The sequence below is a fragment of the Rhynchophorus ferrugineus genome, unplaced genomic scaffold, assembly GCF_030347505.1.
Source record: "Rhynchophorus ferrugineus isolate W39M unplaced genomic scaffold, kcgeb_rfMv2 rfM1, whole genome shotgun sequence".
NCBI classification, from domain to species: Eukaryota; Metazoa; Arthropoda; class Insecta; order Coleoptera; family Curculionidae; genus Rhynchophorus; species Rhynchophorus ferrugineus.
The window spans coordinates 16,006,890-16,031,792 of record NW_027472580.1 but is presented as its reverse complement, the minus strand read 5'-3'; the positions used below and the strand labels follow the sequence as shown (position 1 = coordinate 16,031,792).

The following is a 24,903-nucleotide window of genomic DNA, read 5'->3' as shown; positions in this document are numbered from 1 at the left end:
GGCTTGGTTGTATGTTCTCTTCAATTTCTTCCGACAGGTTGCTAAAACTGTTTTTTGTCTCTATCGGTTTCTGCAACCAATAGTCACTGATTCTTGTTTGTTTCCTCGCGATTTCTTCTTCTGGACTTCTCAATCGTTTTTTGTTAATGACTGTAGTCCATTCTGATGGTGGAGTTTGCGTTATTGCTGTTTGTTCTAATCTTATATCAAAGTGTACAGGTGATTTGGTTGAATCGCTATGGTTTGCCATTTTTTAATTTTTAATATTTTATTTAATTTACTTCCAGAGGATAAAAAAAATAAAATAAATACATTGTTTATTTCACGCACTTCATTTTTCACTTACGTTATTTTAGCACTAGTTTTTTACTATAATACTATAAATGAATTTCAAAAGGACTATTGTAAAATAAGATGAAATAATTTTAAACACTAATAAAAATGAGATGCAGTGCTTTTGTCTGGTCACGTAAACACGTATTCACTACACTTTAGGTCGATTGAGAGACGGATAGCCGCATCTGTTATGCGTTTTTAATACTCAATTAAATAACCGTAATAAAATACTGGGTTTTTTTAAAGAAAGGCATCTTTTTATAGCTTGGACCGTATTGAAAATACGTCTTCACCCTACGAAGGTTGGAACTGAACTGAACATGAATATGAACTTGTTAGTGATCACCCCTGGTCGAAATTACAGTTTATTAGAAATTACTAACAGTTACTGAAACTTATTATTATATTATACTACCACAGTTACTAAAAATTTATTTGTTATATAACAGTAATTAAAATAAATGTCTGTATATTAAAACATTATAATAACTGGCTCAAGAACTAACACTCACTAACACTTTTTTAATGGCAAATTTAATTTGCCTTAAGTTTTAATAATCGACAAAGTTTAAATTACTACTGAACATTATAACATATATATATATATATATATATATATATATATATATAACATATATATGTATATATATGTATATATATATATATATATATATATATATATATATATATATATATATATATATATGTATATATATATGTATATATATATAACATATATATGTATATATATGTATATGATATGATTTTTAGCACAAAAAAACGTTTTATAACAAAATATGTACATAATAATCATTGTAATAACTAAATAAAAATAAATATAATATTAATTTAACCTAACTACTACACCTATTTTATATTCTATTATATACATAGATTAATAGAGATGCAACTCAGTAAGGCACTCTGGCGCAAAGTTTTGCTTTGACCAACATCCAGAGGGAGCCACAATGGGCCATTCAAGTAATTTGATTGGTCAATTTAAATCTCCATTATAGGGCACCTGTAAGATATTTTACTGTGAAGACATTTGATTGGCTCATTAGTAATGTTTGGCACGTGACAGCCTCGACGTCATGTTTAATTGACCAATGAAATTTAAGTAAAAAACAATTTTTTTCTGAAATAAATTTATTAAATGAAATTCAATTGAATATACATATAAATATAATATTTAATCTGTAAAAATTAATCAATATAAATATAATCTCATCATTGCCTTCTGGAGTTTGATCAAATGTCGATGATACTTGCTTCGAATACCCTGGTTGTAGGCCTGGAACGATGGAAATAGGCACTACAAATATAGTAAGAGGTTAGAAATTAATGGTAACAATTATGAACAGAAATGTGACTGACTCCTTCAATTTATCTTCTATATAATTTTGATTTTGATCCACTTCTATTTGTACATATTCTGGGCTCGTGGTATTATTTTCACCATCACTAAATTGTTCATAAGTACTTAAAGGAAAGTTTAAATGTATCACAAAAATGTCTCACATGGTAACGATAATAAATCTGTTTTATGTTTAACCCAACCAGTTTAGGATTTTTAATCTTTGTACTCATTTCTTAAAGATCGCTTTTTGACGGAAAACGATGATGCATTTCCTCACAATCTGTGCATCCGGGCACACAATACTTCCTAGAACGGGAATGCATTTGAACTATCGACTTGTATGTAGTAATAAAATAAAATAATAATTTAATATATAAACGTTATAAAAAGCTAACTACACTGTTCTCTATATAGGGCACATTGAAAATGGCGTGCAAAATAAACAAACCCTAGAACAAAATGAACTAATGAGATTCCGTCGCCGCTCTTAGCATAGTGAATAAAACAAGTAATGTGTTAAAGGTAGCGATATCTACATGCTGGACAAAATGTTCCATGGACTGTTTTGTTATCCAGTTGTATATCATCAGTTTAAAACTGCTTTGCCTGAATAAAAAAAAACTTTACATATAAAATGTTCCGTGGGTTGTTTTTATCCACTTTTATGCCATTGTTTCAAAATTGTCTTCTAAATAAAAAAAAACCTGACAACCTGATAAAAAACAAAATGTTCCGTGGAATGTTATCTATTTAATTTTGGCTTCATTAACTTAGCTTACTACTTACTACAAACCATCTATTAGAAAAATCTATATTTTCTCCAATCCCATATATCTTTTTTTTTGTTTTGATAAATGAATCAATTGCATTTAATTTATTCTAAATTTAAAAAAAATATGGACACACCGCTATTTCTAAAATTGTACTTCCTATGTCAATTTAATTCCGTTCAGTTTGTTGCCGTTCTTAAAATTGAGGTCGCCAAGACCGCCTGGCCGAAGATCATACTTGTTAAACAATATTGACATCGTTATCGTTAAACTTTACACTACCACTCACGATCGCGAGGCGCGTCGTGCCCTTTACGGAAGTACAACTGGCGAAATATGACAAAATAGGCTAGGCCAGGCATGATGTTTGTTGTTCTGTTTTGAAATCATTGCAAAATGGTCCGGTACGCAATACAAGACTAATTTAATATCGAACAGACAAATATAATGAAATTTCCTTTGTTTTATGTATGTATGAATGTATATATAAGAAATAGTTTTATGTAAGAAATATTTTTATTTTTGGTAAATAAAATACAAATATTCAACAAAGCGTTATAATGGTCACTATCTTGATAATATACAAGGTGATTACAATAACAACAGTCTATCAACTACGTCAGCGAGATACTCTCGAGACAAAAAGGAACGCAGTAAAGTTATCAGGTCTTCGGGTAAACCTGCTTTGATGGCCTTGTGTTTTAGGCCGTCTTGCCAAACTTTGTTAAATGCTTTTGTTAGGCCTAAAAAGACCGCGCAGAGCTTGTGCTTTTTCTTCATAGCGAAGTGAATTTCTGCGGCCAATCTAGCGGTCTGATGTGCACATGAATGTTTGGCTCTGAACCCGTGTTGTTTATCTGGTATGATATGGTTCTGCTCAGTGAATCGGTTGAGTGCAAAAAGGATCGCTCTTTCGGCAATCTTGGACATCGAACTAAGGAGGCTGATGGGCCTGTACTCTGAAGACGAAGAATCTGCTCCTTTTTTCGGAATCACGACTATGTGTGCATATTTCCAAATTTTTGGGAAGTGCTGCACCCGCATTATGGAATTTATGATGTTGGTTAATTCCGAGAGCTGCTTGTGTGAGAGCTTTTTGAGTTGGAATACATTCCAACTCAAGAGTTGGGATACATTTGGAATTTCATCGTATCCAGGTGGCTTTTTGGCTTTAAGATTGCTGATGATCTTTTGTAATACCTTTGGTGAAACTAGATGGTTTTGGAGATAGTTTGGAGGCTCTATTTTCCCTAGATTGTTGGCCAATCTGATGACCTTTTTGTTTCGAGTGGCGCCACTTCCTTTTTTAAAATGTAGGCATTCCATTTGTTTTTCGAACTATTCGGCCAGGAGCTCGGCTTTTTCGCTGTCTGAAACTGCGAAGTTACATTACCCTTCAGATTTCGGGGGGGAATGTCTTTTTTGACTTTCCCCGCTAAACTTTTCGAGATTCTCCATATATCTGCGGGCGCGTCAAGTCTTTGATTGAACAGAAGTGAGTCCCAATTCTCCTCTCTCCTTTGACTGTTTCACGGACTTGACTGGATGCCTCGTTGGCCTTCCTTTTATCGTCGGGGTCTAAGGTTACACGAGCTCTTCTGTGGAGTCTGTTCTTATGGCGAATTAATTCCTTGATATTTGGCGGCAATGCTGTGTTGTAATTGCCTTGCAGAGGTGGAATTCTGACCGTTGCCTGTTTGTGAGCATTTTGAATATTATTTGTGAGCTTGGTAATTGCTTCCTCGATTTGTTCGCGGTTGTTTATTTTGGGGATTGGACCTGTTTTCAGCAGGATCTCTTGAAATAGTTTCCAGTCGGTTTTTCGGGTTTGTTTTCCATACGGAGTTTCGATCATCCGGGCAGAACCAATGGTATTGATATTTCCGCTCGTCTAAAATTTTAGTTAACGCACGGATGTCCTTTTCTGTTGGGAGGCAAAAGAAGACACCCTCCTTTTCTTCTGAGTGATGCCTATTTGAATGCCGTGTTGGCTTGTTATTCATCTTAACTCGGAAAAATATATCTGGTTGCGTAGTACTATAGGCGGTTTTTTTGACTTTGACTGCGGCGGCGAAAGAGAGACTTCCGTGGAGGTAGAAGGCGAAGTGGTTGCGTTTGAATTGGAGATAGGTGTTTCTGTGGCGGTATTCGTCGACTTTTGATCGGGAAAATTACGGTTACGTGTATTTACGGTGCTCTCCGTCGTTTCAGCTGATGGTTTGAGAACTGGCTGCTTTGGTGTCTTGAAGTTTGCCGGTTTAGCTGCGTCGCTGGTTCTTGGTGTGGGAGTTAGCCATGATCTTGACAGGGGTTAGTTTTTTCTTGGTGGATTTCTGGCCTCATTATCTGTCACAGTCGGTCCGGTTAACTTTGGTTTCTTCTCTTGGTGACTCATTAGTGTGAGCCCCTTTTTCTTTCGGCTATTGGGCATTTAGAACCCTAATTCGGATCTGGTTTCGTCGTCTGTTGTTTCGTTTCTCGCTGTGTATTCTTGATCGCTCATTACTTTCAAGTTAATACTGGATGTTCCGTTTTTCTGTGCTGGTTTTTGTTGGTTCCTGTTTGTTGGGCAGTTATTGCTCATGGCCTGGATTGTTTTTGTCAATACCTCTATTTGTGTATAGAGATGGGCTACTTGTTTCTGGAGCCGCGCACTATCCTTACGCGACTCCTCGTACATTTGTTTCCAATTGACTTGATTATGATTATTCTGATCGCCGGCTACTTCCGGCGAGCCTATTTGGCTTGCCATCATTCACCGGTTTTTTCAGTGGGTTTTTGGTTCTTTTCTTTGGAATGTTTTTTCCACTCGGAGAACTGAACCGTGCTCGACGCAGGTAGGGTAAATAGGTAGCGCGAAGGTCTGAAAGTGTTCACGCACTGGCGGTTGCTCGAGAATCTCTGATCATTTCTAGTCATGGCGCTGGCAATGTCGTTCTATATTTTCTTACATATGATATTTTCGTCAAAAATACTGTCAAACACTATTTCAAAATTAGCGTGAATTAATTTTGAAGGTATATATATATATATTTATTTTATAGGTATATATATATATATATATATATATAAATATATATATATATATATATATATATATATATATAAATATATATATATATATATATATATATATATATATATATATATATATATATATATATATAAATATATATATATATATATATATATATATATATATATAAATATATATATATATATATATATATATATATATATATATATAAATATATATATATATATATATATATATATATATATATAAATATATATATATATATATATATATATATATATATATAAATATATATATAATCTTTTAATTTTTCTTTTTTTGTGATTAAATGAGTATTGATCTTAGTCTTATATTGCTAGTTTGTAGTTGTAGTCTTATGTTGCTAGTAGTAGTCTTATGTAGTTAGTATTATGTTGCTATTTGTATTGCGTTTTTGATGAATACTTCGTTTAATACTTTGTTTCTGCAAAAAACACACAGAATTTGTGTCACTTTCTTATCAATTCGTGTATTCTATTGAATTTTGTGAATTAATGAAGAACTTAAACAAATTATCAGTAAAAAATCTTTATAGCTCAATCACTTCACATTTTAAAGGAAATATTATATAAGAAGATGTAAAGTTTCTAAGAGTAAAAACGATAAAGGTGTTTCCAAAGATTCGAAAATGTATTTCTTAGAAATTTAAACTCCAAAGAAAGAAACATTTAAGTAACATTTGAAGTAGCATTCGAATGGGTTTTTGAAAATTCTAAATTATAGTGTCGCTAGACGATAATGTGATGATATATATGATACGAAGATCATCATTAAGTATATCTTCTGATAATTATTATATACGTGACTCGAGACTCGGCGTAGAAGAACTTTTTAGTAAATCGCGACTAAAATATTTGGTACTAAGTCTTGCTATAAAGTTAATTTATCAAATTGTATGGTAGTAAATGTTTCTGCACGTTTACTGATCTATCGTAGCTGTTATCACTTTGTATTATTATACTGGTTATTGGTTATGGGCCCTACAGGGATATCACGTTGTAATCACGTTATTAGAGATATAATATTAACTATATATAGTACGCAATATTTTGTTTTGGGACCTTTTGCCAGATATAACTTACTAGAATGCCTCGCTAGATATTCCATAGTTGCATTCCGTAGGACCAAATGGGCCTAAAACTGATTTGAACAATAATATGTTTTATCCAAGAATATCTTCGGTTTACGTCTGACAAGCTTATATAATTGGTTTAGTTTCACTCCAAGTTGTTTTTGTTTAGTAAATATGTGCTTCCTCCAAACCAGACCTTGGTCTAGGATACGCACCAAAAATTTTAGTATTGTCTGCTTGTGGAAATAAGTAAATATTTATTTTCTCTGGTGATCATCATGGAAGATACCTTGCAGAAGAGACCTAAATAAAACTTCTGTGATAATATTGATATTTTCAATTATTGTATTAAGGCTCTTGATCTACAATTTTTGAAAAGAGAAACGTATATAGGTCGGTACGTTCTGTTTTCTTTCCTGGTTTTAGAATCATAATTACTTTAGTTATTTCCCAAATGCTGCAATTATTTCTTAATATTACTCTAAAAATAAACGTTATATATAATTTTATGGCCCTCTCTCACATAGTTCTTGAAGGATTTTTCCAGTTATTAGATCACAACTAGGAGCATTTTTGCTTCTGATCTGTTTATTTATTATTTACTAGCGACCCGCCCCGGCTTCGCACGGGTGCAATGCTGATACTAAATTAAATACACTACAGAAAAAATATGAACGTTGTATATAAAAACATAGCGGACCGCTCCGACTTTGCACGGGCATAAAATATATATGCCTATGTCACTCAATGAAAACATGATTAAAATCGATCCAGTATTTTTGGTTCATTCATTACTGCCCTTGGCCTGCACGCATTAAATTTGGAGTAAAACAATTCCTTTTCCCCTATACTTACTATGAAGATTTCCTGCTATCTTTGGAATATCTAAATTCATACAATTTTTATTACATTACACATTTTTAAATGCAAATTTTAAATTTGTAATATCTCCGAAAATATTTGTTTAATTTACATGCTGTAAGGAACCATATTGATCTATATTAATTGCACACTGTATTTAAGGACACTTTAATTACTTAATTCGATAAGGATTAATGCCGTATTGCTTAAAATAGCTTCATAAATAAGCCATTTTCTCACGTAAAAAGTAAACAATAAAAATGGTTAATGTGGGTTATCCCTAAAAGATAAACATATACCATCGCAGACTTTTTTGTAGACCTTTTTATGGTGTACAATGCTGTAGTACATTAATTTGATGTAACTCGTAGGGTTAGGCAGCGTTTTTGCTAATTGCTAAATAAGCCTAAAAAAATAGGTTAATTTACGACATCACGTTAGAAACCTCTAAAATTAGCAATGTTGCCTTAGTATATTATGCATGTATTATACATATAAACCTTCCTCTTGAATCACTCTATCTATTGAAAAAAACCGCATCAAAATCCGTTGCGTAGTTTTAAAGATTTAAGCGCACATAGGGATATAGGGACAGAAAAGGCGACTTTGTTTTATACTATGTAGTGATTTAATTTATTTTATAGTATTTTTTCTAGGATGTAGATTTATTTTAAATGATATTTGATCTTTTATTTTTGTAATAACGATAAATGGTGCTTATTTGCTCCTGTTTTTCTATTAAATACACTTTACTAGACTATACTACACAAGATCAAACGGCTTGATCCTTTCGAGACTGTATTCTGTTCTGGTGTTATCCAAGAGTTATATTACTTCGATATTGAGATGATAATGGAGTATGACCTCATGTCTCCTTGCAATTCTCTTGATTTCTTGACTGACGGTCGGCATGTGAAGGTCTCGGTGTAAGTAATCAGTCATATAGAATCTGGGTCCACCTACAATAAAAAAAGAAAAATTGTATTGTATTTATGTTACTTTTAGCGGAACACCCTCATAATTGAATTCCGTCTGTCCATATAGATTTCAATACTTGCTTGTATAATATCAATTTATGACGTACCGATAATTGTGATTTTCTTCCAATCAACCAATACGTTTTCCTATATTTTAATTCGAGTTCTTTTCTTTTTAACAAGTTCCTTCCAGCGAAGTTTTGCGGCAATATTTATTCCGAGATACTTAGCGTTGTTGGTATATGTAATGATATTAGTATTTATTGCTTTTGGTGATTTCGAGGTCTAATATACGTGAACTTTACATGCATAGATTTACTTGCTTTTTTCGTTAATGTTTATTTTCTAGCTTTGGGTCCAATTATTTGTATTGTCCTTTGCCTGTTGCAATTTTCGTGTGACGTCGCTGGTTTTTTGCTAGTGTCTCCGACAGCAAGAATCGCAGTGTTATCATCAGCAAATGAAGCCATTGTGATATTTTTCATTTGTGATATACATGTGTAACTGGTCAATTGAAAAGTCTCCGGCCGGACACATAGGTGGCGCTACTAGAATTAAATCCATATATTTTTTAGTTAGCCCTAACCTTCAAAAGATGCGTGTATAAATTTGGCATTAGAATCATTAGTTTGTGAATGTTATTGCATTGCATTGCGGTTGCATATTGAGTGAAGCGACTTTTGCTATTGTGAAAAAAATGGATAAAAAGAAATTTCACGTGTTGATAAAATATTGCTTTTTGATGGGAAAACATATAATTGAAGCAAAAACTTGGCTTGATACCGAGTTTCTGGACACTGAACCAGGAAAATCAACCATCAAGGATTGGTATGCTAAGTTTAGACGTGGTGAAATGAGCACCGAAGACGGTGAACGCAGTGGATGCCTAAAAGAGGTTGTTACCAAAGGAAATGTTAAAAAAATCCACAAAATCATTTGAAATGAAATAGCAGACACTCTAAAGATATCAACAGAACGTGTACATCATATCACTTACGAATATTTGGGTATGAGAAAGTTCTGTGAAAAATGGGCTCTGCGCGAGCTCACTTTTGACAAAAAACAACGACAGTGTTTGAAACAGTGTTTGAAGATGATGAAACATAATAAACCCGAGTTTTTGGGTCGATATGTGACAATGGATGAAACATGGCTTAATCATTTTACTCCTTACTTGAAATCTGCGTGCTACACTTTAAGCACGTACCCATCGATGCGATAAAGTGGTAGTCAGATAGAGTCAAGCCTGGAGAGTACCAATCGAGTGATAATATCCCAATAAAACGATTTCAACACTTCTTTGACTGGTTTTGTTGTATGAAGTGGGGTGTTGTCATGCTACAAAATCGCCTCATCATGTCTTTGAGTGTATTGTAGGCGTTTTTTTTATCAATTCAATTAGACAATTTGTTGTCGGTAGAGATTAGTATTAACTGTTCCTCCAGGTTTCAACAGTTCATAATACATGATCCCAACCTAATTTCCTGTCATTTAATTACTGTGGCATCCATCATCTCATCTTCTGGATCGTTCTCATCGCTTGTAATTGTTCACAAATTGCGACTCGATTCACATTCAACTTTTTTTGCCAATTGTACTTGAGTTGTATAGGATATTCGTCCAATTTTTTGTGCTATCCCGGATCTTCAAACGTTTTCGTCCTACCAGGACACTACACTTTGTCTTGAACGTTGAAATCACCACATTTGAATTGTCGAAATTACGGTTAACCTGTTCTTGTACAACGTGGGCCAAAAGTCCCGCTACCATCGTCGCAATTTCCGCTGAGTAACAATAATAGAACGATTATATTCAATAAATATTGTCACGATTTCTATTCGTTCTTGTGGCGTATATTTATCCATAATAAAATTTGGACGCTTACACGACACAATGGTTAAAGCGAAACTGTGCTAAACGTCACATAACCAAGATGACGCGCAATCAAAATGGTAGCGTGACTTTTGCTCCACATAGAGTGAAATTTAATAAGTTCTAGAATAAGTTAGAATATTCATTAGAATAAGTTAGGATAGACTTTAAAATAAGTTAGAATAGTATCTAGAATGAGATTTAGATTATAAATTGTACAGCAGATCACTTACTGAAGTGATCTTAGTGAAATCAAACAATAATACTTATCGCTCACGGACAGATTGTTGACGTTCCAAGAGATTAATAAAAAAAACCTTATAATTGGGCCATGCTCAGTGTACGTCCCTACCAGCAAAAAAACGACTTTTTTGTTGTAATGAAACAAGAAATATAATGCCTGTCGGAAATGCACGTTTCCAGGCACAAAACTAGATGTTTTCAGGAAAAAATAAAAATGAATTATCGACACATGAATTATTAAAAAAGATCTAAGGGTCTGAAGATCTAACAGAATTAAAAAACGATAACGTTAATATTTATACAGTAACCTTTGTTTCCCTATTGTTTGTATTCCCTAGTGTCATATTAATTAGCGCGTCTACGCCACTGACTTTGTTATTCCAGTTAAAATTCTCTGGAAATCATTGGTCCTGTCACATTTTTAAAAAAACCTAATTTAATTCCTCTAAATATTTACAATACAATTTATCTGAAAAAAAACAAGAGCGAACCGCTTCCCGTGTCTCCTGTCTGGCACGTATACCAGTAACGGTCCTGACGTTAACGACCTAGATCCGCGCTGTCGAAGTAGGCCGTGCTAAAACTACACGACCACAGTGTTCAAATTATTCCACGAATTAACTCGGCGGTGCAGGAAAAATTCTATGCGTCATATTTAGCGTAAAACGTAAAAAGTCCACACACAACGAGAAGGCTGGTGTCAGTGTTGATCCGAAAACAAAATTCGGTCGGCGTCTGTTGAGCGATATTGTCAATTAGACCCAATCGTTACTTAGGATAAGCGAGCGTACGCGTGCAGTGGACATCCGTCTTAACCTCAAAAACCTTTTTTAAGACGCAGAGCCGTTATCGTTCGATCGAGTGAAACGTAAACAATCTTTTATCATTCAGCTTAGCGCTGGACAACTGAAGTGCGTGCTACTTAAGTTCGTGGTGCATTTCGAACACTTAATGATTTTTTTCGATAATCGGATGCTTTATAAGGTGGTAAGTACCAAAAAGTAATTAAAATTCCACTTTGAGATGTCTGTTTCATATATTTATGTCAGTGAGGTTTATTGTACTACGATGTCATATAACATCTCCATTCAACATTATTTAAATAATTGCTTGACGTATACGAAGTTCATTGTGTCAGAAAAGTCAAAAAGTAAAAACCTACAGTCAAATACGATTTTATTGTATCGATGAGCATGATAATCACGCCCTTTGTTTGAATGCATTTATCCTGTAGTAATATTAATCGGATGAGGCGTACGACAAAGTCCCGTCAGAGTGGGACACACCGACGTATCACACCATGTGGCGGCACGTTCGGCGATGTTGCCAAACCGTGCCGGTAATCTAAAAACATAAACCACGGTCGTTAGGGGGGGGGGCGGTGAGTCGAATATACAATATTGTTTAAATTGATTATTGGTAATGTTCGAATGGATTGAGTATTTTAAAGATTTAAACTTTTAATAGAGTTAACATGATCTTTGACTGATGTGAAAGTCATACATTTTGATATTTTTGCGTAAAGGACATGACAAGTTATTACGAAAAAATTGACGCCACAAAACAAGGTTTAAAAATAATGGAAAGTTATGTTAAAAATCAGTATTTTGGACGAAAGGTTGTCAAAAGTGGAAGCATGTATAGAACTGGAGTTATAATAATTCTCAAGAATTTTACCAGATACCAAATGACACCAGTTTTTTTAAAGTTGCTATATTACTTGGTGTAATTCATTAAATAATAATCGGAACGCTGGTTCAGTTGGGTTAATTAACAAGTCGTCTTGAAGGATTCACGAAACTGATATCAATGTGTTTCACGGATATTCACTATTTGATGCTATTTTAGGCACGCATATTACCATAACTATTCTTACAGGAATACTATATAGAATTATATACCCGAATTATACTTCGACCATACGAATCTATCTTACTTAAATTATATCCTGAATTCAAAACGTGAATAAATCTTATCTTCCATTCTAGCCAGTTTTTTTCAATTCAAAATACCGTCATAAAGTTATAAGAATGCAAACATATAAAAACGGTATTTTGGCAATTATATACTAGAAATTTATAAACAGTTTATTTCTTTTTAAACTTATATTAACCGAAAGTCTGACAAAAAAAATGTTGCTTTATATGTTTATTTATTGTTATTGTTTCACGCGTATGTGTAAGAAATCCATTTCCAACATTACTCTAAACTCTCAGCAATGTCACCCGATGCGGCAACCTCGCATGCACCACACCACGCCGCGTCTCGCGAACAAAATGAAAGCGCGAGACGTTTCGCGCACCATTTCAGTTAATTTCTGTGTCCGATTTTGATCGTTAACCTGTCCGTTGTCTCCCGCGAATGGGTATTCAATCCAGCTCCAGCCGGCACGTCCCTAGAATGCAATTTTATCTGTCGATCCCGGCCCTCGCGTTCCCGTCTGTCAGATCCCATTTCAAATTTGGCGCGTTTTCTGACGTCGCACCCGACCCGCTGTTCATTTGTTTCCCGGTACAGCCGCAGTAAGCTCAGTCTGATTCGCGATCGGTTGTTGGTTAGGTGGTTGTTGAGACCGCGTGTTCGAGCGTTGTCTCTCTCACGGGAAGAAACAAGAATTTCGCGACTGGCGTTTGTTTTCGATAATTGTATTCGGACTTGGCTTTCGTAACATAGGGTCGACATGAGTGGTGATCCGGAGATATCGGTCGTGCAGAGATATTCTGTGCAACTGGCGATTTTCGTTGGATTCGCAGTGATTCTCATCACGTTAATTCTCAAGTGGATTAGGAAGGATGACCAGACTGCGTCTGGTTCGTCGAAACGTAAGTAACCCTCTTTAGTTTTAGGCGCCTTTTTGCGACCCCCCAACCTTCGCGATGGAAAGGCCGCAACGGTTGCAACACCGCCTGTCAAAATTCACGTGCTCAGTTTAATATAGGCCCGTTACCGATCGTAGGTGGCTAGAATTTCTGAATTAGATTTCTTAAAATAAACTTTCTCTTCGAGTGAGTAAACAACCGCGATCTAGAATGCCGTGTAAATGTACATTTTTGGCTTGTTGACCGGTACACGCCGAAGCCCTTGAATGGCAATTTTATTTAATTTACGCGGTGACATCTCCCTGGTTCCGATTAAGGATACACATTTTGTTATTCCCCAAGCAATATTTGGCATTACCACCCTATTAACGAATAAAAATTGTAGAAAGTGACCTTTTATCCGGTCGCATAACGGCTGTCGTTTAAAAGTCACAAGAGCACGTGGATTTTTGTATCGAAGACCCTGTTGTCAAGTTGTATCGGTTTTCTTGAAACTACATCTCCGAACAGATAGCATGCGAGGATTCTTCGAAAACCTCTTAATGTGCTGTTGGAATTACCAGTATGCCAGTATTCTTCGTGCAGAAGTGATTCCAAATCTGGTATGGTAATTAGCGATTTCAACACGTGCTTGTTTTGTACGTCAAACCTTCCAAAGTTACATTGAATTATCATTCGTGGTGATTTTTGTTCAGGGTAATAATAATTCTCATGGCAAATACTGAATGTTCGTATAATTTAACTTTAAATTAAAGTGATTCGATTAATTTACAGTCTTGATTTATATTTCTTGAATATTTAGACTTTTTTAGTTGTTGTCTCCATCAATGCTATTGTGTGGGTTCAAGATTTTTCTTAGTGATGAAGCAATTATCCTTGATCTTCTTGATTCTTGATCATTTTTTCATGTTTTATAGGAGGCGTATTTTTTTTTAAATATAGTATCTATATTTTTAGATTTTAGTAATGTTCAACCTCGTAATGTTTTAATCCATAATTGTTGTGCATTATTTTGCACAAATGCTAGAGTTTGTGATGTTGATTCATAGAATCCTAAAAGTTGTGTGGTTTGCGGTTAGGTTTGTTTTATAAAAAAAAACTGTTACCTTATGTATAGAATAAAAAGTTTTTTGAATTAGCAATTTTAATATGATGTGGTATTTATTTAGTGTTTATTAGTTCCAGAATATCGCATTGTTTAACAGGTTTGGATATCTCAAGACTTCTCTATTGTATTTAACCAATTTGGTAATTATTTTGGGCCTTCTTCTTTTATTTTACATTATTATAATGACACTGCCATTATAATAAATTGGGTTTGTGTTTTTTGATATTTTTAACACCATATCTAAATGAATTAAATATTAAGTATTGTGTTTTGATAATAATGTTTTGGCTATCTTTATTAAACTCTATTTCGTTAAATGCAGTTCCCTTTTTCCCACAAAGTTGCTGAAGTTGTTTTTTTCCGATGGTATGTGGATGGACAACCTGGTCTTTTATTAAATAGAATCAACATCATGACGGATGCTTCATGCTCGACCTATCAAAAAAATCATTTTGCATTATTTTGCATACGATTTTCAGTTAGAGCTAGAGGAGGAAACATCTTATACCGATTCATAGTAATGTTAGTTACAATGTTACTGTTAATTTTATTGTACTCTTTTATATATTGTAACATTAGAGAAAATGATTTTGCCATATAAAGGATACAGAAATTATCGAAATTCTATTAGTATTAGTAATTTCGAATAAAATAAAAAATGCAATATTTTTATCCCGAAGTGTTTTAGTGTTTGGTGCCAAATTTGACAGCAAACATTAAATTATAATGTAATATTTCAGGTATTTGGCATGGAGGCTTTTCAAATTATACTATTTGAATTGTTTTTGCGTTTGATCTTTTGGAACGGCAATTTTCGTTCCACATTCTTGTAATGCTGTCATTACCGTAATATTTACATAGACATTTTTAATTCACAGAATGGCAAATATGATGTGGTTTGTGGTTAAATTACATTATTTTAATAAATAACATGTTTTTAATAAAAATTCGTTCTTTCGTTCAAAGCCGAGATTGATAACAGAGAATATACGTTGGTAATTGATGATGCAGAAATTTTTATTTCGAAAATTTGTTATGTTGTCATATTTCAAATTGTAATAATTTTAATATTTTTTAAAGGCTACTAGGTCCATTAATGTTTATATTTGAGAAGTACTGTATAACTGCTTTCATAGGAATTGAAAACAATCATTTAACATTTCGTTTTAGATAGAGATTAATTTTTATATATGTTCTGGTGATTACCAGAAGAAATTCGTGATTTTCGCTATATGGGAGTGGCGCGCTTATTTATGCGGTTGTATGTTTATAAATCATCAATGAGGTTTTTTCTTGTAGTGTTAAACATAAAATATTAATGGGGAATGTTCCATTTGCCATGGTTAAATCCTTTGGCGAGGTAAGTATTTTTACTCGACATTGTTAGCGCCATAAATTACTTTACTCCTACGTATCTTATTGTTGTCTGAAGGTTGTGCCACTAAATATTATTACCCCATTGAATCATTATTTGCTCGAACTCGCGGTCTTGTTGAGCTTTTGGTTTATTGACAATGTGTGAAACAATATTTTCAAAGCCCTAGTGTAAATCAGAGCGCTACCAACTGTTTTTAAATGCTATAAACTTACTTGATATTGAATTGGAGGTCTCCTACAGAGTTTGCATATCCAGCTGTTTGTTGAACATACTTTTATGATATGAATAAGTTAAGATTATAATTGAATGAGAATCGTTGCTTTAGCTGATATATCTCGTATAATTCTTATTTATTCAGATCTTATATCATTTGATTTATCTAATTGCAGTTTATATGTAATATTCGTTGCTGTACTATTTCGTACGAGTGGATAGCTCGAGAGTGAAATGAGAGAATTATGTTTATTATGTATTATATTCATGATCAGTTAGTTTAGGTGTGGAAAGTTCAAACGATTTTCGGATACAATGGCGTAGAATTGTATCAATAGGAAATTGTACAGGGCGGAACTCAATACCGAGGCTACTGAAATATCAATTTTTTGTTGCACTTGCAAAAAACAAGTACTATTTAACGAGTTGTGAGTATATTATTATCGCGTTCGCGCCTATTGATCTCAGTTTCCGCCTCGTTAGTTCGTATTCTTTTTAGCATCAGTACAGTTCGCTGTTGTTTTTACGAAACCAATCTTTGGTAATGTATTCACGTGTATGTTTTATTTATATAGGTTAATAGACGCTGTACAGTTAAAAATCTAACCTTAAAACTTCCACAAAATCATAATTCTCAATACCAACGCGCGGTTTCAATGTAGACGTCTTTGTTTCGTAAGTCTGTTTTTGTGTAATAATAATCTTTTTTGCTTTTTCTGTTATATCACTGAGAGAATATATATGTAAAAATTCCAAGGCCATTGGTTGTTTTGCATGTGGAACGTCGCGCGTATACATACTTACTTCGATACCCATATAAGTTGTGTTTTTTCGGTATGAGTAAGATTTTTGCGAAACGATATAGCCAAAAGATATCGCATTATTTCCGGGGAAACCGTGTAGATTTAAAATGAAAAATAACAGGTCCGTTTGTTTCGTCGTTCGCCAGAAATCGGTTGACTAATAAAGCGCCGTTTATTTATGAATTAAAACGAAATTATTGTTATTGGACGGTATTAATTTGTTGGTAAATCTGATAAAACGACGTGACAATTTTGTTAATGTGACTTTAATGGTTATTATGACCGTAAAACACTGCATGATATTTATTATGGTTAAAAAAGAGCCACGGCAAATGTACAGTAAGGACGAATTCATTATTACATATTTAGATATGGTATTTAATTGTAAAGGATATTTATTATATCGTCGCACTGAATAACCTTCTGATAAAGAGGTGAATTCCTTTACAAAAAGAAAAAAATGCAAGCTTTACTCAACTTTCGATTTAGAAGGGTAGTAAATGTAAAGTTAATTGTTTTTTAAAACAACGCCAACAACATTAACACTCAGTTATATAAGGCACTTCGGTGCTTCTTTCTGTCAGGTATCATATCGGGTGTGGTTTACCCTCTTAAGTGACACTTTGCGCGTTTGCTAATTGTTTTTGTCATTTACTTGTTAACGTACAAGTACTTGAATGAGTGATGACAGCATGGTTAATTTTATTATTTTCTTTCTATTTATAAAACATTCTGTCACAATACTTTTTTTTATTTACCGGCTTGATAACTGCAGTGGTCGATGGCAAGGCCTTCTATTGGTACGATATTTACAGGTTCGAATCCTGCAAGGTACGGACGTTCTTTACGTTTATGGTTGTAATTGTATATATGTTTTTAGACAATAAAATTCAATAAGAATAACCACCATAGTAACGCCGGTAACAAGGCTGGTTAAGACCGGATGGTTTTTAAGTTGGTAACGGACCTGTGACTAGGCTTAATACCACGAACCTTGGTGTGGAGCCCAAATTAAACACTATATTCAGTCCAGATAACCCACGCTAAAAATATTTTTACACTTACTAGCATCTCACTCTCACTTTTATGTTTTGTATATAAAATACCATTACCATCTTGTTTATTAAAACAAGGGCAAATTCATATTATTGAACGTTTATTTAGTAAGGTTAGTTAGGTGACCATGTTGTTTACTGTCAGTTATATTTATTCAAATAGATGTTAAGTTTATCTTTCGACAATATATATGTTTATCAGTACTAGGACTGTGAACGGTTTTGCACAGCCGTCATTATCTCACTTCCAGTGATATGTTTTAAAATATAACGAATTTTCGTGAGAATTTCACTTATTAGATATATTTAGACTGTTATCAGAAAACACCGATTTACATTATAATCTTTCAACTGCTATTACCAGTAGATAAAAGTCATAATATTTGTCCCTCAATTTACTGTCGATTAAATATGAGTACAGTACTACATAAAACGCTAATTATATGCGAAGAAAACTAATATTTACAGTAATAGTACAAATTAATAATGTACGCAAATAAAAATGTGTAAATAAAGTTAAGTTCGTTAAGATAGTGTTAATATAATGACGATGTAAATATATCACGAAAAAATATTTTGTCTTTTTGATAAAATTGTCATTGATCATAACACGTTTTGTAGTACGGTAATCGTATATATTATTTTTCAGGGTGGTTAATAGTCTAGTGCTCGCAGTGTGGTAGATTACACGTAATTATTACTAATTTAAAAACATATTTATAAAGATACCATATTTCGTTTATTGTCAGTTGTTGTTTTTGGTTTGGTATGAGTAAACATGGCTACTATTCTAAAAACAGTTCATACACGTGTAATATTGCATAATATATCTCTCTTCTCTATCTTACGCAAGTTTATTTTTCGGTTTTCTAAAACTATTTGCTGCCTATTTTGGGAGACCAACACCCTCATTATTGATGTTCATACAACCGCATTTACATTTAATTCAAATCTTTAATAATATTCATTCACGATGTTTTAAAAGATACGTGATTCCAGTAAATCCACGGGACACATTTTATCTCATATTGTATTTTTCATTATTGATCTGAAAAAAACGCAGCCTTGACACCGATGAACCGCGCAAAGCTCATCTAAGAAGAATGGTCTATTCTTGGTACTCGTTGGTTCTAACGAAATGATAAATATTTCTTCGAATTTCGGTTTATTTTAAAACCATCTATATTAACTAGGAATGTGAGCAGCACCGGAACCTTACGTTATTTTTTCAGCTATATGATGGTGTAAATCTGTAATTTTAACTTATGACAAACATTTTATCTTTTGAATGGGGAATCCTGATTAAAAAGTTTAAGTTAGGGTTTATTGTTAGTGGTTTGGTGTTTTTTTTTGTCAATATTTGAAATAGTCGCGCTTGAGATACAATATATTTTTAACTACATAGTCATTCCAAATATGGTACTCGAACTGCAAATATTGTTTAATTTCTATTTACATTTCGATTTGACCTCTTCAAGTAATCCTTGAAGCAGTTTCCATTGTATTGTTATGTTATGTTATTTTAAATATTTTTAAGTCCATATAAGAATGATTCTCATTTATTAACGGAGAATGTTACCAATTCCCGTACCTTCTCCCCTTTCATCGCTGATTGTAAAGGTAGTTATATTTTAATAGTAAGTTATGGTAGAAAGGCAGTTAATGAAGGGTTTTATCGTCAAGAAAGGAAATGTTACATCTTTTTGAATTTAAAAGTAATAGTTGTGATTGAAATTGGGATAAACACTCACTTTAAATAAGCAAGTGTTAGAAAGGCAGCGAAAGTTATTTGCTATAATTGTATGGAAAAGAAACAATAGCAATTATCGGTATTGATGTTTTTAAAGATTATGGTGAGTTCAAAATTGAGAAAGTTCTGAACAAAATGGAAGAACATAATAAAGCATGTAAGCCTATTAAAGTGTATGATTTACGACATTTATTCCTGATACAATGGTTGTTAGAAGATTATACGTAGTGTAGCATGAATGGCCAAATTGGCAAAAGAATCCTAGCTAGCTGACAGGTGTATTAGTTGTTCCATAAAATACTGTTACCAATATTTACTGACAATTTTGACACGAGAACAGGTTCAAAAATAGAAGAATAGTTTACCATTTAGAGCTAAGTTTATGCCATTTGTTTTTACTTTTTTGGTATGTGTATGGAACAATTGTCATTGATTATTTTTGAAAAACTGAAACAAATAATTAACGTTTTTCACTCGCCAGATTTATTTCGTTTAAAACTTAAACTTATAAAATATAATGACTTTTAAATTGAATTTTCACCTAGAATTGGTGATGAATTGAAATGAAAAATCTGCAAAAACAAATTTTCAATTTGTTCATGATCTCTTTAGATGTAGAAGGATAACCATGATATTCATGCTATGTTGCCTTTCTTATATGCCAGATTTGTTTCTTAAAAAAACTCAGTGATAAAACATATCTTGACAATCAATAGTCGAAATTTGCAATTCACTCGTGAACTTATGTTAGATTTCACTTTTTTAATCTCGAGTTATAGTTACAGTAAAAACAGCATTGAAACATACAAGTGATTTAATTTCATAAATTTCTTGAATGATTATGTTTTTGTTGTAAATTACCTGACTGTTTGTTTTGAGTTGATATTCATCTTTCTCCACATATCGTGTCTAGTCTTTAAACAATTTGGTGACCAAAGGACTAAAAAAGTATCTGGAAATGCCATGTGATTTAAATTTAAGTCTTTATTTATTTTTTTAGCTCTGTTTTATAATTAACTTAGTTAACTTTTAAAAATGGTGAAAATAGTGTTTGATAAAAATCCTTGATAAAAAAATTGACGATGTATGTAGTTTTTGGATAACACCAGTACATATACTATTCACAGAGAACGTTCAATAGCTCGTAGACCTTCTCTTTTTTGACGAGAAAGGTAAACGTGACATAGATTGAATTTAATTAGTGTCGTCTTAGTAAGTCGCAATAGAAAGCAATTCTGATACATCATCGGTAATTTTTTTCATGTGCCTCAGTCGACTTTATCTTCCCAATTAGGTTGTAAACATACGTGATTACTCGGTTATTACACTGAAACCGTACAAAAATATTAAAAAGTGTGTTTACAATGGGGAAATATTATTATCATGCTGCGCACTTTCGTTTTTATTGCGGATATCGAGACATATTCTGACAATTTTCTTCTTAAATATTTGTTTATGTAATACGTAAAATCTGTAGTGGTGTCTATTTTGTGTACTGATATAGTTAGATAAAGGCAAGTGGCTCTCGAAGATGTTAGTGTCGCTATGAATATGTGATGGCTATAATTTAACTTGTTTAAAACAAATCAGTTACTTCACTGCGGTGACGTATATTAATCATGAAATAATTTAAATATGTTCTTTATTAAATATGGCCAAATATTTTAATGATTGTTGGCGCAGTACCCAGTGGTCTAAACGGTAGGATGACGCTGGTTCTAACAGGAATTGTGTTTCATTAAACCTTTAAAATTGCTACTTAATTGTAAAGGCACAGTGCATTTTAGTATTTAATTTTAAGGGTCAAAAACTTCAATTTCGGGCAAAAATAATGTTTTTTTAATACATTTATTGTAATAGGTTTTTAAAAAATTATTCAGTGTTTAACTATGTCGGCTAGAGTCAATTTGTAACGATTTCTAAGAAGGAAATAGTTTTACCCAGAAAATATATTTATTGGAATCGCTGAATAATAATATGTCATTGGAAAGTTATTTCGTTTGCTGAAATCTTGATTTAGATGTATGTTATTTTCTATTAAAAATAAAGGCTGTTTTTCATTTAGTATACATATTTTTAAATATTTCGTGTGTATTAACACATATTTGAAAGTATAAACAAAAATATTTAAATGTAAATTATATTTTCTGTTTATTAAATTACCTGGTTATACATTTTTTGACTCAGCTAAATATATTTTGTTAATGCTTTTATATATTTTGGATATTTGCAAGATCCCTTTCCTTCTTTTTTTACTATGGTTAATCTGGACTGAATCTACTGACTATTAACGTCAGCTTCGAACTATGGTCCTCTGAATTAAGGCTACCGACTGGCGAGTGACCAACTTTGTAAATAACCCCAGAAGGCATCCGGTCTTACCCAGACTGGTTATTGGCGTGACTGGGATCATTTTCCTTGTCGGATTTTACACTGTTGCCTAAAGATAATCACAAATGTTAACCAATCATAAACACAACGACCCAGCAGGACTCGAACCCGCGACTATCGTAACAGCAGGAGGACCGTCCTGTCATCTTTACCACTAAGCCACCAAGCCTTTTCCTCCACTTTTTAATTTGTTTTGCCTAAAACAATTATTCACTCGTTTTCTTTTTCCAATTTTTTCTAGGTTTCGCTCATTTTTTTTATTTTTTCAGCATTATTCCTGTGAATATGAATAATAATGAATAATTTCTCCTTGGGTTAGCTTAACATTTTAATTCGAGTGTTGACTTCTTACAACTGTTGATGGTGTGGTTTACACTGTTCATTCAATCTCAATCGAGTTCCGAAAAAATCCGATTGATTGCTGTTTATACTACAGTATCACGACAATTTTTATTGGCATGTATGTGGTAGGTTTAAGATAGATTAAAAAAAAAGAATCATAAATCTTGAACCCAACATCATCACAAATTAAGTTAATATATCACAATATAAGTTCATATATCATGTATTCATAACCAAAAATGCGTTATTTAATAATATCATTGAATATTGTTTTTGTTTTGTGTATACACCAGTTTCTGTAATTATGATTTTTTTATTGATTAACGGTAATCTGTTTTACGGTTCTGCTATTCATTTTTTGTTCGTTCTTACACATTCCTAAAAATGAACCGTTAACACCGATGACAAGGTCTGTTAAGAATTCTGCTGAACCGAAAACAAAACGTTTCATCGAGGGGTCACTAACATATAATTCCTTTGTCTTTTTCTTGAAAACAATTTTTTTTATATATATTAAAAGTCTCCTTTTACCAACTATTGGTTTATCTGGACTGGGCCTAAAGTTTGACGTGGGCTCCGAACCACGGTCCTTAGCATTAAGCCTACTGACTGGCGAGTGACCAACTAGAAATCATCCCAGAACACACATCCGGTCTTACCCATCCTGGCTACTGGCGTGACTGGGATCATTTTCCTTGTCGGATTTTACACTCAAGAACATTCACAAATATTAAACAATCACAAATATAAATTTACGACCATGCCCCAGCAGGATTCGAACCAGCGGCTATCGCAACAGTAGGAGGACCGTCCCATCGCCTTTACCACTGCGCGATCAAGTCGGCTTGAAAACAATTGAAATTCTTTGATTTAATGGGACTTTTTTTCGGTCGAGCTTATAATACTGTTAAAAAAAATATTTTCTTTATAATTATGTGGTATTTTTTAAATTCAAAGAATGACCACGTTGAACAGAACCATATGATTTCAAAGTATTGCATTTTTTATCGATTACTGATTTGGCTTAGGCTGTTACTGCTGCTGACTATACCGTTGAGGGTTTAAATATTTTAAACATTTTTATGAAAATATTAACAAAATAAATATATAATAATTTTTTTATTAAAGTAGTCGCACCGGCATTGTATTCTTTATTTTGTTTAGTGAATTTATTTTTTATGATGATGTTAAACTTTCGTCAATTCTGACCGAAGAGGTGTTGCCAACTTCTGATTGTTATCAACAAAACTGGCCGAATTTAGGTCAGTGTAATTAGTGAATGTTTGACTATTCAATTCAACGGGGGAAGCAACCTCATTTCCAAACAAATTTCTAATAATTTCTCACAGGCTACCAAACATGAATAATTGTCATGATGGAATATAATTCCTTTACTATTTGCCAATTCTAAACCGTTTTTATTTGATTGCTTCATCCAGCTTCATTATTTTATCACTAATCACGTTAATTTGACGTTGATGATGACGTGATTCTATATAAGTTTTATATTTTTATATTATATTGTTATTAAAGATTATTTAAACTGTTTTTTTTAATTTTGTTAAGATATTATACCATTTTGGGACTTTAAAAATCAATTTTTCTCTGTAGAAATACGGTGTATTCATATCTTTTTATAAAATAATATTTTTCCATTTAGTTATTCAGTATATACAAAATGCTCAGAATTATATTTTCATTATTTTTGTTGTCATCATTATATTGCTATTGGATCATTCATTACTTTTGTTGTTTGATTTGAAGACATTTTCAACCGAAACTCATCAACACTTACTTGCTCAGATGCTACTCTGTCATATCCAGTTTCTCAGTTTTGGTTTCAACGATTTAAAAGTCACTATTTTGATCTATCGAATATTTTTGCAGGCCAAACTCTCAAATTCATAATAAAAATATAAAAAAGTTTAAGATGGTATAACCCCTTAAAGCAATTTGTAGAATCACAAACATTAAGTAATTCTCTTGTTATTAAACTACTTTTTAGTTGCATTAGTTTCGAAAAACATGTAGTAATTGTATTTTTTAAAATTTCACTACTTTGACATTACTTTTAGTTTAGTTAGATTAATTAATTTAATTATTTAACCCGAAGATCTTAAAACAATTAACCGTTATGATATTATTAATACAATCAGGGGACAGTTTCAATAAATAGTGTAATATTGACAACACTTTTGCCATTAGATGTCGTTTTTGAACTATCACTAGACTAGAGCGCTCAAATCGCTCAATAAAAAAACAAATGAAAAATATTAAAAAAATTCTGATGGTATAACCCCTTATCATATTATGTAGAATCACAGGATTAAAGTAATTTTCTTGTATTTGTTAGACTAGTATTTAGTAGTGTTAGTTTTGAAGAAAACACGTAGTAACTGTATTTTTAAAAATGTAAACTACTGAATTTATTTTTAGTTCAGTTAGTGATTGTGACCATGGTTTAACGTCCACTTAAC

General features: G+C 32.7%; 1 protein-coding gene across 5 annotated transcripts in view; it reads left to right on the top strand.

Annotated features, from left to right (window-relative positions):
• Positions 1 to 24,903, top strand: part of LOC143195283 (transducin beta-like protein 2) — a 253,458-nt gene that overhangs the window by 56,992 nt on the left and 171,563 nt on the right. For 2 of the 5 annotated variants that reach the window (XM_076402325.1, XM_076402292.1), the window contains exon 1: positions 12,868 to 13,389. The exons of 1 other annotated variant lie outside the window; for it this stretch is intronic. In XM_076402325.1, the coding sequence (XP_076258440.1) occupies positions 13,248 to 13,389 (142 nt within the window). In that variant the 5' untranslated portion in view covers positions 12,868 to 13,247. Of the gene's footprint in view, positions 1 to 11,218; positions 11,555 to 12,867; positions 13,390 to 24,903 lie in introns of those variants that run through there. 2 more of the 5 variants (XM_076402309.1, XM_076402299.1) reach the window with 2 other exon arrangements.